A 15075-nucleotide genomic window follows, 5' to 3' on the forward strand; every position below is an offset into this window, starting at 1 on the left:
CTATTACAACTAAATATAAGGGAAAGTATGAGAAGCCAATGAAATATTTGTACAATGTGTATAATAGAAATTTAGGGAGTATTAGAGATATAACCATTAGTGTTACCTTTTTTATCAGCTGAAACTTTTGGGATGAGTAGTATCATAACATGGTATTAGAACTCTAAATTTAAAAGGTCAAGAGTCCGATCCTTGGTGAACCCAAAAATCAGTTTAAGTTTTTAGAAAGATGTTTATTATCCCTACTACTCGAATGGTTATTCTAGATAGTATGCTCATACAGCAAAAATAAGTCTTATAAATTATAACTTGAACTTGTAATTAATTAATGAGAGAGTATTACATGGATGAGTAGGGTGGAAAAAAAAAAGGCTCCATCAGCATCTGCTGTGCACCACTAATTGAAAAACAAAAGTGGTATACACAAAATGCACCTTACAAAAAAAAAAGGGCATCATCACTCCCATTGGGAAAAGAACAAACAACAACGATAACATATCATAAAAACAGCTTAATATACTAAACATGTATCATTATTATTATATTAGTTAATAACGTAGATCACCATCAAGACCGACCAAATTACTTGTGGTTCTAACAAAATCACCTTCTTCATATCATCTTATCTTATCTTTCTTTCTGAAAATGAAGTTCAATTGAGGCGTAGAGCACAACCAGTAGTTTTGGCTTTGCAACTTAGCTTTGAACTGATACAAAACTTTGGTAGTGGTAGGCTGCTAGGTGGGGGAGACAAAACATTACTTGAAAGCATGGCATGTCCAATAATATTGCATGTGGTTGGTGTTGAAGCCACAGGGAGAGGGGGAGTAGTGAGAGAGTGTGATGAGAAGGAGGAATAATAATGTGTTGGTCTCTTGTTGGATTCAACATTGTGAATCATTGTGGTACCTGGTTTTGGTAGCAAAGGGTAGTGAGCGTGTGTTGGAAGAGGAAGAAGAGGTGGTTGTTGAAGAGAATAATTGGAGATGGATTTGCTTCTTCTTATCATGCTTTTCTTTGGGTTGCTATTTCTTTTTTGCTTGTAATAATTCGGAGCAAGTGTTTGATCCATTGAATGAGAATGATGCAGTTAGAAGATGCAATTCAACAATAATTTACCTTCTAATAAATCAAATTAAATATCATTCTATCATAACAAGATGCTTGCATAGGGTATATATATATATAGCTGGTGCAATGCGGCAAACTCAAGTTGGAATATTCTACAATTAGTATTAAGATTATAATATTAAGTCCCGCTAGGGACCATCCGAGTACTAGAGATAATAAACATCTTCCCAAAAGCTTCGGATCTAGAGTTCTAATACCATATCATGATACCACTCATCCCAAAAACTTCAGCTGATGAAAAAAAGTAACATTAATGATTATATCTCTAATACTCCTTAAACTTTCATTGTACACATTATATAAATATTCCATTAGCTCCTCATACTTTCCCATATAATATATGCATGGATCAGAGATGGTATTGATAATTAAAATAAAAATAATAAAGAGGGGGGATGGGTCAAGATTTACTCGTAAATTAGCAAAAAGATGTGGTGGTCGGTTACTTCTAAGACTGGGCGGCAACCGCCGGAGTGATGGGAACCGTTGGATTATGGTTTTAGTAATAGCCGTTTAGAGGATCGTGACCAACGGTTCCAGTCTGACTTAGAAAATATTTCGGCAGCTAGGGCTAGGTGGATTTATTTATCTTTCATGGCTTTCCCTTTTTTCAAATCATAATGCACCATAGTTATAGTAACCACCATAAAATCTACTTTTCTTAATAATCACCCGTAATTTTTCCAAAAAATATATATAATTAAACAAGTATCATGTCTAATAGAATTTAGGTTTAATTACTCTATTTGTCTCTATAATTTCGCGAAATTTTTAATTAGGTCTTTATACTTTTTTTTTCCTTTCAATTTAGTCCTTATTAACGTTAAACGTCAAAAAAATGTTAGTGAATTGTGAAATTACTTGTATACTCTTAGGGACCCAATTGAAAAAAAAAGTATAGGAACCTAATTGAAAATTCGATAAAACTATAAATATTCAATGAAAGATATTCCTATAATCCATATTTAATGATTCTACAACAAAAAAGATATTCTTATAATCCTTTTTATTTTGTCACTATCATTCTTTTGCTTATTTATATATAAATTATACCAAAAATACTTTCTTTTTTTTTAACTTTCAAAATATCTTATCTTAAGAACATACTAAAAAAAATTGAATAAAATGAAACAGAAATAATAATAATAATAAATATATAAAATGAATTGTCAAAATTATCCCCCAAAATATAACAAATCAAATTTTATACAATACAACAAGATAAAGAATTTATTAACGTAACTTTTTCTAAAGAAAGAATTATATATCACACAGAAGAGTATATTCTCATTGCTTTGGACTCCACATGTTATTGATGCTTTAGCTCTTACTTTCTTCAAGTACCAGATACCTGCTCCAATTCTAAATATCCCAGCAACCGAAATGCTAGTTATTGTTCCTGCAGATACAACACATTACCCTCATTTTTAACTTGAAAAAGTTTGCTATGAACAATAATCAATACACCACTTCAATTGACAGTAACAACCTGCAATTATATGTGCCCTCGTATTGTGCTGTGCAACATTATAATCTGTAAAATAACATACAAAATTCAATTCATGATTATTACTTTACTAAAAGGGCAGAATTATATTATTGAGGTTGTAAGATACCTTTGCAATGAGTAGTGGAATTTCCATTCTCACAAAGGCACATGAAACTCTCTGTCTATATATCAAATCCACAAGTTCCACCTCCTTTGGAAGGATCCTGGCAAGACACTCATAGTGAAAGAACACTCCGGCATGGCAAGACACTCATATAAGATCTTAATTCTAGTTGTTATTAGTTAACAATAATGTATAGACTAAAATAAAAACTATTCTATTATATGATGATGAAAATATAACTAAAGATAAGGACATCAATCCACATAACACAATGGAAGGGCAATTAAATAGATAAACATAAGCATGAGTTCAGCAGTATATATCTCAACTTCAATGGCACTAAATCCGAATCCAAAATTCCCTTCAACTGCAACAAGTCAATCGGAACAAGCCACTGCAGCCGCAAATTTGCCTTGGAAATAGATAGACCAAGTATTACTCACTGCAGCAATAAACGCGGTTTTAGAACCACTGTCAAACGGAATAAACTGCAAATTTGTCTTGGAAATCTCTCACGACCTGGGCAGCAGGATAGGGACCATGATCTCTGAGAGTCCTGTATGCCTCTATGACAATGATCAATTAAACTCATAATCAATTAATAATAGATAAAATACATAATCAAAACTCATAATCAATTCAACTCTCTCAAAGGCATTTAATCAAACACCTTATCTCCAATCTCACCTCTTTTCTTATTTCTAACATAATCAATTAATTACTGATAAAATACATAATCAGAATTCATAATCAAAATTCTTTAACATAATCAAAACTAATTTTAGCAAACTAAACTTCACAATTAGATCAATTGGTTCTCCTTGTCATTCAGGATGCTGGTTACCTAATCAAATAAAGTCAAATTACATACGAACAGCAACAAAAAATAAGCATAAGTAAAATTAGAGGTATTTAACAATCAAGATTTCTCAACATTGTACCTGAAGCATTAGAATCGGGAGAGGATGCCGTTTGACTACTAGTTATTTTAAGCATAACATTTCTCCTGTTCTTAGTGTAGTGGGAAGAAGACATTATCGAGAAGAATTATTACCCAACACTGACAGAAACCCACATGTTCATTCTACTCCCGATCTTTGCAATTCAAACAAATGAAAGCCATCTGACTAGTTTCCTTCTCACATGCCACCTGGTCCCTTCATCTCCTCCGATCCAACAGTTGAAAAACTAAAACAAAATTCAATTATCACCTATTGTTGCAGAACCAATCCAGACAACAAAACGGAGTCGAGGAGCGGCAATTCGAGACAAGGCACCCGAGGCGCGGTGAGGCAAGGAGGATGCAATAGGCAAGGCGGACGAGCGGAGCAGAACAGAGCACCCGTGGGCGACGCAGAGGGACGACGACCACCCAGCGACGGACAACGACGACGCCATGAAAGACAGCAGTAGAATGCGACGGAGGAGAAATCCAATTGAGAACTTAGGAGAATAACTTAGGGGTAGTTAGAGTTCTCAGATTTTGGGGGACAAAATATAAAGGGTATTTTTGGTATTTCAAAAAAATAGAGATGTTTTTAATTAGGTTTTTTAACTAAATTATGAGAATATTCAATTTTTTGATGGAATATTCTGTTATTTCAAACGATTTTATGACGATAGGGACTAAATTGAAAAAAAATTAACGTATAGGAACCCAATTGAAAGGAAAAAAAGTATAGAGACCTAATTGAAAATTTCGCGAAACTATAGGGACCAATAGAATATTTATACAATGTGTACAATGGCCTATATGAGTTAAAAAATGAACATCACCCATACTATCCAGAATAACTATCCGGATACTAGAGATAATAAACATTTCATCCCAAAAACTTAAACTAATTTTGGGATTCACCAAGAATCGAACTTTTGACCTTTCGAATTTAGAGCTCTGATACCATGTCATGATACCACTCATCCCAAAAACTTCAGCTGATGAAAAAAGATAACACTAATGGTTATATCTCTAATACTTTCTTAAACCTCCATTGTACACATTATACAAATATTCCATTGGTTCCTATACTTTCTCTTTTGCTAAAATATTATAATCATTGCTGCACATCATTTTCTATATATGTCGTTTAGAGATGTGTAGGAGGAATCAATTTTTGTGTGCAATATTTTGGCTGTGTTGTGTTTGGACTGTTGCTTAAGACATTGCTGTCAAGCACTTTCAGGTGAAGGAAAGCCACACAAAAATCTTCGCCAATATCGCCACATGCAACAAATACTTTTTGGGATGGCCTTATCATCTCACTTCGGCCTTTAACTTTTAAATCTGTCCAATATTTAACACCGTCAAGAGCCCGTTCCATTATACCAAAAAAAAAGCCCGTTCTATTTTTTTGGCAAATATTAATTTGCCTAATTAAAAATTTGATTAAGAATCTCGCTTTGTCTATGCAGCAATTTATTTGTCAACAATAAATCTTTAGATAGAGTTTTGTTGAGCTTGGAAAACTAATATTCAATTAAAATAATGAACAAACATTATTAGAGTATTGTTAACTATTAAGTGTTTATTAAAATATGACCAATTGTTTGTGTGATGTATTTGGTGTAGTACTATGCAGCAAAGCAAATTAAATTTCATGTTGGTTCAATTAAACAAGCTCACTTATCAATAAACAAATTCAGCTTTATACCAAATTGATTCAAGACTAATGGCTGAAGAAAGAAAACAAAAAGGGCCCAAAGAAATAAACCAAGCCCAATCAGTAAAGTAACCTAAGCTTTTGGTCATGGGAAACTGATTTCTCCCTGCAAAAGGTGCACACTAATAGACATAATTTAATAATTGGCTTTTGTAAAAAAATTACTCCTATAAAAAGTTAACAGTTCCTAACTTTAGTTTTTAAATTGATTAAATTTATTCTTCTGAGTCTCACAGCAGGTGCATGATTAATGATGTAAAATCAGAAATAAAACACAGGGATAAAAACTATGATGCACTACCACAACTCTTGGAGATATTGCTTAATGTAGATACTTATGTAGGTGGTAATTAGGAAATATTTCAAGTGCACCGGGAGTAATACTTATATAGTTGTTTTAACTGTTGATCTGAATTATAAAAGATATATATAATATAATTAATTAAAATCAATAGTTAAAATAACTGGAACACCGGTGTTTTCCTTACACTTGAAATTTTTCTTACGGTTACCTACTTCCATGGTTCAAGCAACTTAATTCCCAAGTTTCAATTCACTTTAATTTCCTTGAAATTTCCATCGAAAGCCATCACTTTTCTCTCTTCTCACTCTTGCTTCGGTCACGTTAATCAAAGAAGAAGAAAGAAGAAAATGAAAACCACAGAAGAATGGTGAGGAAGAAAGGCAAAAAGAGCTTTGCTAAATCAAAACAAGAAAAAGAGTTTACAACCAAGTAATTAGTCTCACTCGGTCAAAGCACATCAAAAGTATCTTCCCTCATTTGTGCTACACCGAGGAACCAAGAAGAAAGCCACAAGGTCTCAAGTACAGAAGAAGCAACAATGAAAAATGTGAAGTCAACTTGGTTCAGAAGTTCATCAATGCTCAAAACCAAAACTTGGAGCCAAAGTCAAGCTCAACAGTCAAGATTGAAGAAGCTTGAAGAAAAAGGATGAGAGAGAATAGATGAGTTGCATGCAACAGATTCGAATTTCTCTCTCCTCTCTAATGAAGTCGCTGCTAGTATCTGATGTTGGAGAAGAAGACAGTGTTAGGGTTGAACCTGATTCAACCTTGAAACATTCATTCTTCTATATTAAGGGTGAACGGCCAAAGGTTGAAGGCAAAGAGAGTAAGTGAAAAGCACGGAGTTCACTTTCATAACTACCCAAACTGTTTGAATCCTTCTTCTTCACATAGTTCATGTAGTATTTTCTTTTTCTCAGTTTATTCTGTCTGAGTCTCATTGAAAAAAGCAAATATGATGTGGTTTGTAAGAAAAAATCAACGAAAGGTAAAAGACAGTGAGATAAACAGTGAGAAAAAGCCATAAGCTGTCTCAAGTTTGCTTTGTACATCTTTTCTGTTTTGTGTCATGATTCTGTAGGGATTTTTTTTGTAAGTTGGGTTAGCACTTTGCAGTTAAAAGTAAGGTGAGTTCTAGTCAAATTCGGATTGTGTTAGAATCTGGATTTGTTCCATATAGGATTGGGTAGATCCTAGGGAAGCATTGGTGTTTGTATTCTTGAAAAGAGATAGTGAAATTCCATCATAGTTGTGACAGAAATTGGATGTAGGCTACATTACATTAAATATCTGCTAAGTTTTTTTGAAAAAACAAAAGTACTATTCAGTAGAAAAAGAAGCTAAGATTCAACCCCCCATTCTCTTAGTCATTGATAACCATCAAGTTCAAATCCGTAGAAAATTAACTTCTATCTTGCTAGGTTAGAGGATAAAATTTTAGGCAGCAGAAGTCTATATATTATCTTAATTATTTTCTAATATTATACCTTAACATAGTTGTTGATGAAATCACAAATATTAAAAATCTAAAAATTCCTATAAAGAAATAGAACATTTTTTATGAAAAAGAAAATAGATCGAGTAGTCTAATGACTATGAGATACATCCTAGTCTTTAGAGTTGAATCCTCTAGTGTAGTGTTTGAGTTGTCACTAAAGTTTGGGCCATATTGGAGGAAAAGGACAAAGAAAAGCTGCAACTAATTATAGGCAGATATATCTAAGCAAGATTTTCACCCTTGCTGACCTTAATAGAAGGAAAAAGTACAGATTCACAATCTTGGATTGTTTTTCAGGTCCTAACGGATGAGAGAAGAACTTAAAAATCAAAGTACATAGCACCGTCCCTTTGACATTATGATTAAGCTTGTGAAAATGAAACTTGAATGACAGGACAATATGCACCGGATTTTTTTCCCCTCTCTAATTCTTTTATTTTAATCCATAAGCTGATTTTTACATTAACAAAAAAAAAAGGGACTTGGATCATGGAATTGATAGAGACAATAATGTTATCAATAGCGTTTTTTTCTTGTGTCATTACTTTATTTTTTGTTAAGAAAATGTTGGCAATAGCTTGTAACGAGATAATACTTAATTTGGTCCCTAAACTTATACGCGAGTCTCAATTTAGTCCCTGAAATTTCAATTGCCTCTATTTAGTTCCCGAACTTTATGAACATAACTAATGTTAGTCCTTGAAACAATTTTCAACGTACAAACGTTAACGGAACACTGTCGTGACAGCCGGATGTCATACTAAACTTTATAAAATGATGTCGTTTTGGTTTTGGCACTCAAATAACCTAAAAACATCCTAAATGGTGTTTATTAAAATTTTACCTAATAAAATAAGTAATACGATGTCGTTTTTGAGCTATTTAAATGTCAAAACCAAAACTGCATCATTTTACAAGTTTTAACGTGACATGTGATAGTCTACAACAGCGCTCTATTAACGTTTTTATACTAAAAATTGTGTCAGGGACTAATATGAGGCACGTTTATAAACTTCGGGGACTAAACAGAGGCAATTAAAACTTCAAGGACTAAATTGAGACTCGCGTGTAAGTTCAGGGACCAAATTAAGTATTATCTCGCTTGTAATTGGTCTTGGATGATGATGGACTTGTCTTCATGAAATAAAAAATAAAATAAAAGAAAAGAAGAAAGGTTCAAAAGATCTGGCAAGTGGTTCTGTTCCCAGCATTAATGCATTGCATAATATTGTCTGTGTTGGAAGGTGGCCCAGGCACTTTTTCATTTTATTCTTTTACAGGAATTATGTATCCACTATCCAGTAAGAATTATGTATACATGCAAATGCAACACACTGAAAAGGAATGATGTGGGAAGCACAAAATTATAAGGAAGCATTATTAATAAATCAGAAAGTTTGTGAGTTTTGTCTCAATTACAATGGACACAGAAACATGTGCTAGAGGGAGAGTGGGACCTCCATCGTCTGATATTTTGAGAGAAAATGGTATTCATAAGTTTACCGTAGATTATCATATATTTATGAATGAATGCAGTGTAATAAGATCACTGGCCCCTACCTCTCTGTCAAAGAAGAAAAATACATATCTGAAAGAGCATAGAGGACCTTACCGACACTAATTAATTGCCACCTCACGCGCCTTTGCAAATTTCGTTATCAAACAGTTTTGTGTGGATCAAATGATGGTTGATCTTACTGGCCACTGGTTTTCAAGGGAACGTTTTTCTAATAAGATATACAAATTAAAGATAGGTTCTTGTCTTTTTCAGGCACACAAAGTGAGTGAGTTCAGGTCTCTACTTAACTACTCACAGTCTGTTATTTTGCAAATTTTAGTTAGCTTCACTCTCCTTTTTACACATTGAACAGACAAAACTTTCAGCTAAGATGGGTTTTTTTAGTACCATAGGTACTTGTTTTGGCTTTGGAATTGGAACTTCAATTGGTGTGGTCATTGGATACTATGTGTTTATATACTTTCAGCCAACACATGTCAAGGTTAGTTTCTTCCTCTAAACTAATTCAACTCTTCTTATTAATTTGCCATTAGAAGACTTTTGCATGAAACTAAAAGGTACCTCCTTGCTAGGTGTATATGCTATATAGTAGATTTTTTCTATGATAATTTTTATTGATGAAGATTGTTTTTGTCTAAAGTAAGATGCCAAAAAGCAATACTTAGTTTTCATATAAGATGTGTCATAATTAAGGTTCTAATCCAAGGAAAATGCAGTACTTGGTCTGCCTTTTCTTCCTTTAATCATGACTTATTTGTTGAATCTAATATAATTTTACTATATCAGCTTTAATCACTACTGAATTTCAGCTGAAACACCATAGTGGGGAAAGAGGGTAGCTTCAAAGTTTTGTTATGATTTAACTATAGACTTTAGAAGATGCTATTCATTACCTTATCTTTTGGTTAGTTAATTAACACTTTCAGACTATGACATTCTTAATTTCAGGATCCCATAATTCGTCCTTTGGCCGAGCAAGATGCCAAAACTCTGCAACAAATGCTTCCAGAGATACCATTGTGGATAAAGAATCCAGATTTTGATCGTGTATGTTGTTACACTTTACCCCTTGTATATTTCTTGGGTTTCTAAATAAAAGTTTATCATGTTTTTCTTGTTTGCAGCTTGACTGGCTCAATAGATTTGTTGAGCATTTGTGGCCTTATCTAGACAAGGTATGCAATCTACCAAGATTGTATACTGTGGCCTTATCATAATTTCTTATCACATTTTTCCAAATAGTAACAACAATTCAATCTTCTTAGGCAATTTGCAAGACTGCAAGGACTATAGCAAAGCCCATTATTGCTGAGCAAATTCCCAAGTACAAGATTGATTCAGTAGAATTCGAAACGCTTACCTTGGGTTCTCTACCTCCAACTTTTCAAGGTTGAGCTCTTATTTGTTTTCAATGTTACTTTTCTTTCTCTCCATATGTTTAGGAAGGAAAAAGTGAAAATCTTAGAATGTTAGGAAGAAAAAAGTGAAAACAATGAAAAGAACAAACTCTTTGTGATTTTTATGTGGTTCTTATTGTGACATGTCAATACCATCAAGTGTACAGAACTGAGCTAGTAGTAAACTGGTTAGTTTTATTTACATGTAAGATTCTTTGAAGCTAAGGTTGGCTGCTAAAAGATAACAGATTATAAATTATTGGTACCTTGTCACTTAAGTAATGTCAAAGGTCTTGATTGCACTGAAAAGATGAAATCATTGTGATGGATTGTTGTGCCGTTATCTTTCACAATTCCAAAGTATTTATTCATCTGATCCATGGAGACACAATTTTGACCCATAAATTTGTCAATATATTCAGGAATGAAAGTCTACAATACTGATGAAAAGGAGTTAATTATGGAACCATCAGTAAAATGGGCTGGGAATCCTAACATTATAGTTGCAATCAAAGCATTCGGCTTGCGAGCCACAGTTCAGGTTTGTATTCTCTTAGTATCTGAAGAACAGAAAAAGAAATGTTTGACTTATGATTTTAACATGCCAGGTTGTTGATCTGCAAGTATTTGCCTCTCCACGAATTACATTGAAGCCTTTAGTCCCAAGTTTTCCTTGCTTTGCAAATATTTATGTGTCGCTCATGGAGAAGGTGTGTATGATATATATCAAACTCTCTAATGACTATTTTCATTGTGATTTCTAGTGATAGCAAAAATATCTGATACTTTGGCCAATTCTATATAAATTACAGAAACTAATGAGCAAAATAATGGTCACATTGTGTTGTTAAACATTCTTTTGATTGCAGCCACATGTTGACTTTGGATTAAAACTTCTTGGAGCTGATGTCATGTCTATTCCTGGTGTTTATAGGCTTGTCCAGGTATCTAATACTCATATTCAAATTGGTCCAACATATTGGCTAGTCATCAACTTGTGTTTGTGAAGTTCTAGCACTGATTTTTCAGGAAATCATCAAAGAACAGGTTGCAAAAATGTACTTATGGCCTAAGGCCCTTGAGGTGCAGATAATGGATCCAACAAAGTATGTTTTATTTTCTTCCTTTCATCAGTTTCATAACATTATTAGGTGTTAGAGTGAGCTAATAAGTTTGCTTGGTTTGTTTTGTTAGGGCCATGAAAGTACCTGTAGGAATCCTCCATGTGAAGGTTCTTAGAGCAACAAATCTCAAGAAGAAAGATCTACTCGGAGGAGCAGACCCGTACGTGAAGCTTAAACTCTCTGAAGACAAACTTCCTTCAAAGAAAACTACTGTGAAATATAAGAAATTGAATCCAGAATGGAATGAGGAATTCAATATGGTTGTCAAAGATCCGGAATCTCAATTCTTGGAACTTAGTGTTTATGATTGGGAGCAGGTAATTGTGTTTAAAAGATTATATGTAACAAACTTTGTAAGACATGTTTCTTAAACTTTGAATTGCCTAGATTGGGAAGCATGACAAGATGGGAATGAATGTGATTCAATTGAAAGAGCTTACAGCGGACGAAGCGAAAGAGCTGACTCTTGATTTACACAAGACTATGGAGCCTAATGATCCAGAAAATGAGAAGTCAAGGGGAGAGATCACAGTACAAGTTCTGTATAAGCCTTTTAAAGATGATGAGTTGGCTCAGAATTCAGAGGACCCTAATGCAATAGAAAAGGCTCCTGAAGGAACACCTGCCACTGGTGGTTTGCTTGTTATTATCATCCATGAAGCTGAAGATGTTGAAGGGAAACACCACACAAATCCATATGCAAGACTCATTTTCAAAGGAGAGGAGAGGAAAACCAAGGTGTTATTTATTTTCTTATTCTATTTAGAATGAACACAAGTTTTAATTTGAGTCTTAACTTTGCAGCATGTGAAGAAAAATAGAGATCCAAGATGGAATGAAACATTTCAATTTACACTGGAGGAACCTCCCACCAATGAGAGGCTATATGTTGAAGTGCTTAGTGCCTCCTCTAAACTAGGCCTGCTTCATCCCAAGGTAATGATCATTTTTAAATCTTGAGTAACTAATTTGTCCGCTCTATTTATGATTATCTTTTTGCATGCAGGAAACCTTGGGTTATGTGGATATAAATCTATCTGATGCTGTTAGCAACAAAAGAATCAACGAGAAATATCATCTCATTGACTCAAGAAATGGAAAGATTCAAATTGAGCTTCAGTGGAGAACTCCTTGATCATCATACCGTGTTTATAATTTTGTAAAGAAAATTTGGAGCATTTTCTTGAATACATTAAACAAACAACTTCAATAAGTACCTTAGGAGTTACTCTTCATAGAATGTTTTGTGAATTACTAATTAGCAACACGTGGTTATGAGACATTCAAATTCCTTTTAATTTAATGCAGAAAACGAATATGTTCTGCAGCAAGTGCAAGAATATTTAAAGTGGTTTCCAAAAAATATTTGAAGGTATTAATGAAACCTCCATATAAATATACAAGTGAAGCTAAGCAAATTAAAACTTCTTAGAAAAATTTTTAATAAAGTTAGATGAAATAAATTGTAATATAATAGGGTTATATGTGTTGTATGAATGACAGTGCCCTCAGAGTAGATTAGAGTAGCGTGCATGTGTGGTTTGGTCCTGATTCAGACAGAGCAATGTTAGACTGTTAGTAAAGCAATTTTTTTTTAATCAATATCAATTAAACTTTTACAATTTTATTTATCTTAAATTTTAGATTGTACATTGTAAATTTTTAACTCTAACTTCCAATTTGTAAAGTTTTAATCCTAAATTCTTCAAAAAAAATTAATTTAAAAAAACTACTAATATTAATTAATTAAAAATTAATTTTTTATACTTCATTTTTATGTATATATGTATATATAAATATAGATTTATAACAATACCTTAATAATACATTCTTTTGATGAGTTAATTAGAGCATTAGACACGAATTGAAAGTCTATGTCCAATCCTCAAATGTTATAATTAATATGATAAATGATACGTACGTCTTCTCTCAGAAATTATTAAAATTATTAGATTTTAGCTTACAAGTAAAAGTTCTGACAAATACAACGCATTTTTGTTTGTTCTAACTCTATTAATACTATCTTAATATCATAAATTGATAGGGATTGCAGCATCCCCAATAAACCTCATATGGTTATTATAAAGGGGGTATACTTTTATGATAAACCCATAGCGTTAAGTTAATGTTATTAATTGGAGTTCAATTCTAAATTTCTAACAACTTACTGCTATATATCTAAAAATATTTACTAATTAAAAAAAAATTGAAGATGAAAAATCATCTATACTAAATAACATGTCTCTTCAAGCTGACAACGTTTAACTTGTAAAAATTAAACATGTTAAGCTTGGACATACAAGAATCAAATGGAGCAGGAGACAAGGATTTTGTGAACAAGTCAACCACTTGCTCACTTGAACTGATTGGAAGTAGATGAAGAGACCACTTAGCAATTTGTCTCGAATGATGTGATAGTCAACCTTATAATATATATTAGCTAATTTTTTAAAAAAATAATTATTTTTTATTTTTTTAATATTATTTATATATTAAAATTAATTAATATATTTTTTAATTTATTTTTAATATATATTTTATATTAATAATGAATTTTAATATACTTTTTTCCGGTCAAAGTAAGAATAGTAAAAAATTGCATACATTATTATTAGTCCACACTCACCAAACTCTAACTATTTGGTCCCCACTCTCGTTAATCTATTTCCTGCATAAATTTCTGATCAATCATATACAATTATATATTATACTAGCAAAAAAAAATCATCATCTTTCTAACTACGTATTTAATGTATAATACTTTTAATTATACAAAATAATTAATAAATTCATTATCATTATCTATTCATATAAATTCAATTTGATCAGCTGTTATATTGCAAAGTAGGTATATATACAAATTTAACTATACATATCGGAATTCATAATTTAAAAAAAATAACAGTAATTAATTTTTTTTAGTTTTTAATTAATAAAAACAAAAAAAATAAAAAAATATATTATATATTTAAACTTATGTATTTTTATATACTCTTATATATTATAATTAATTACTATCAGTATTAAACTAATAAAAATAATATAAATAACATTAACATATCCAAATGATTAAAGCAGTATAAATCTAAGAAACTACAAGTACATCACCGACAAGCCACCAAAAGAAACAAATTAAAAGCAGAAGCCAGTAAAACATAGCAAAAAAACAACATAAACACTTGTATATATGTATGCTTAGAAGACTAAATTTAAAATTACCGTTTCCCTATCGAAATTTGACATCTCAGCGGTCACTATTCATAATTTGATTCGGCATAAGTATGTATATATTATAAGCAAAAAGATGTATCTAAAGTGCGAAGTGAGGTGGTGTTGTGTTTGGATCAAGTGGGATAAGTAGGAAGATGGTGTGGGAGGCTGAAACGGACCTGAGAAGCGGGTGATCGGACGGCAACACCATGCCAGCAGATGCCTCCTTTACATGTCTTGTGAGAACGATGGTTGTTTGTTGTAGCGGCCGAGGCGGCAAATGCATACATGGCCTTGCGTGATAGGTCCCAGGCGAGTGCCAACAGCAAGATGAAAGCCACGAAGACGGAAGAGAAGAAGATGAGAGCAAAAGCGCCTCCCAAGTTTTGGCCACACGCAAAGTCGTACACCTTCATACATGCGATCACGGCCACATAGATGCTTGTGAGGTTGCTCACCACTCTGTCGCTAATTGTTGTCATCATTGATATCAAATCTCTAAGAAAGAACAACAAACACCGTCTTTTAACTTTTGCTTTTCAATGTACAATGTTGAGTCTTTCTACGATCCTCTTCTTTTAACTTTGTTTTATAATTTTTTTAAAAAAAAGATATAG

The 15075-nt window shown here is 32.6% G+C and overlaps 2 protein-coding genes across 6 annotated transcripts in view; one reads left to right on the top strand and one right to left on the bottom strand.

The window, feature by feature from the left end:
• LOC107645319 (synaptotagmin-2) overlaps nucleotides 1-12579 on the top strand; it is a 24278-nt gene extending 11699 nt beyond the window's left edge. The window contains exons 3-15 of one of the 5 annotated variants that reach the window (XM_016349321.2): nucleotides 8848-8992; nucleotides 9120-9208; nucleotides 9676-9774; nucleotides 9852-9902; nucleotides 9993-10116; nucleotides 10547-10665; nucleotides 10733-10834; nucleotides 10994-11068; nucleotides 11154-11230; nucleotides 11319-11565; nucleotides 11636-11986; nucleotides 12053-12184; nucleotides 12255-12579. In XM_016349321.2, coding sequence (XP_016204807.1) covers nucleotides 8890-8992; nucleotides 9120-9208; nucleotides 9676-9774; nucleotides 9852-9902; nucleotides 9993-10116; nucleotides 10547-10665; nucleotides 10733-10834; nucleotides 10994-11068; nucleotides 11154-11230; nucleotides 11319-11565; nucleotides 11636-11986; nucleotides 12053-12184; nucleotides 12255-12383 — 1698 coding nt within the window. In that variant the 5' untranslated portion in view covers nucleotides 8848-8889 and the 3' untranslated portion in view covers nucleotides 12384-12579. Of the gene's footprint in view, nucleotides 1-8847; nucleotides 9209-9675; nucleotides 9775-9851; nucleotides 9903-9992; nucleotides 10117-10546; nucleotides 10666-10732; nucleotides 10835-10993; nucleotides 11069-11153; nucleotides 11231-11318; nucleotides 11566-11635; nucleotides 11987-12052; nucleotides 12185-12254 lie in introns of those variants that run through there. The other 4 variants (XM_016349320.2, XM_016349322.2, XM_021103617.1 and 1 more) reach the window with 4 other exon arrangements.
• Nucleotides 14593-14940, bottom strand: LOC110263367. Its single transcript, XM_021104543.1, has one exon. The coding sequence runs from the start codon at nucleotides 14938-14940 to the stop codon at nucleotides 14593-14595; it is 348 nt and encodes a 115-aa protein (XP_020960202.1).

This window comes from Arachis ipaensis, chromosome B06 (assembly GCF_000816755.2).
Source record: "Arachis ipaensis cultivar K30076 chromosome B06, Araip1.1, whole genome shotgun sequence".
NCBI lineage: Eukaryota > Viridiplantae > Streptophyta > Magnoliopsida > Fabales > Fabaceae > Arachis > Arachis ipaensis.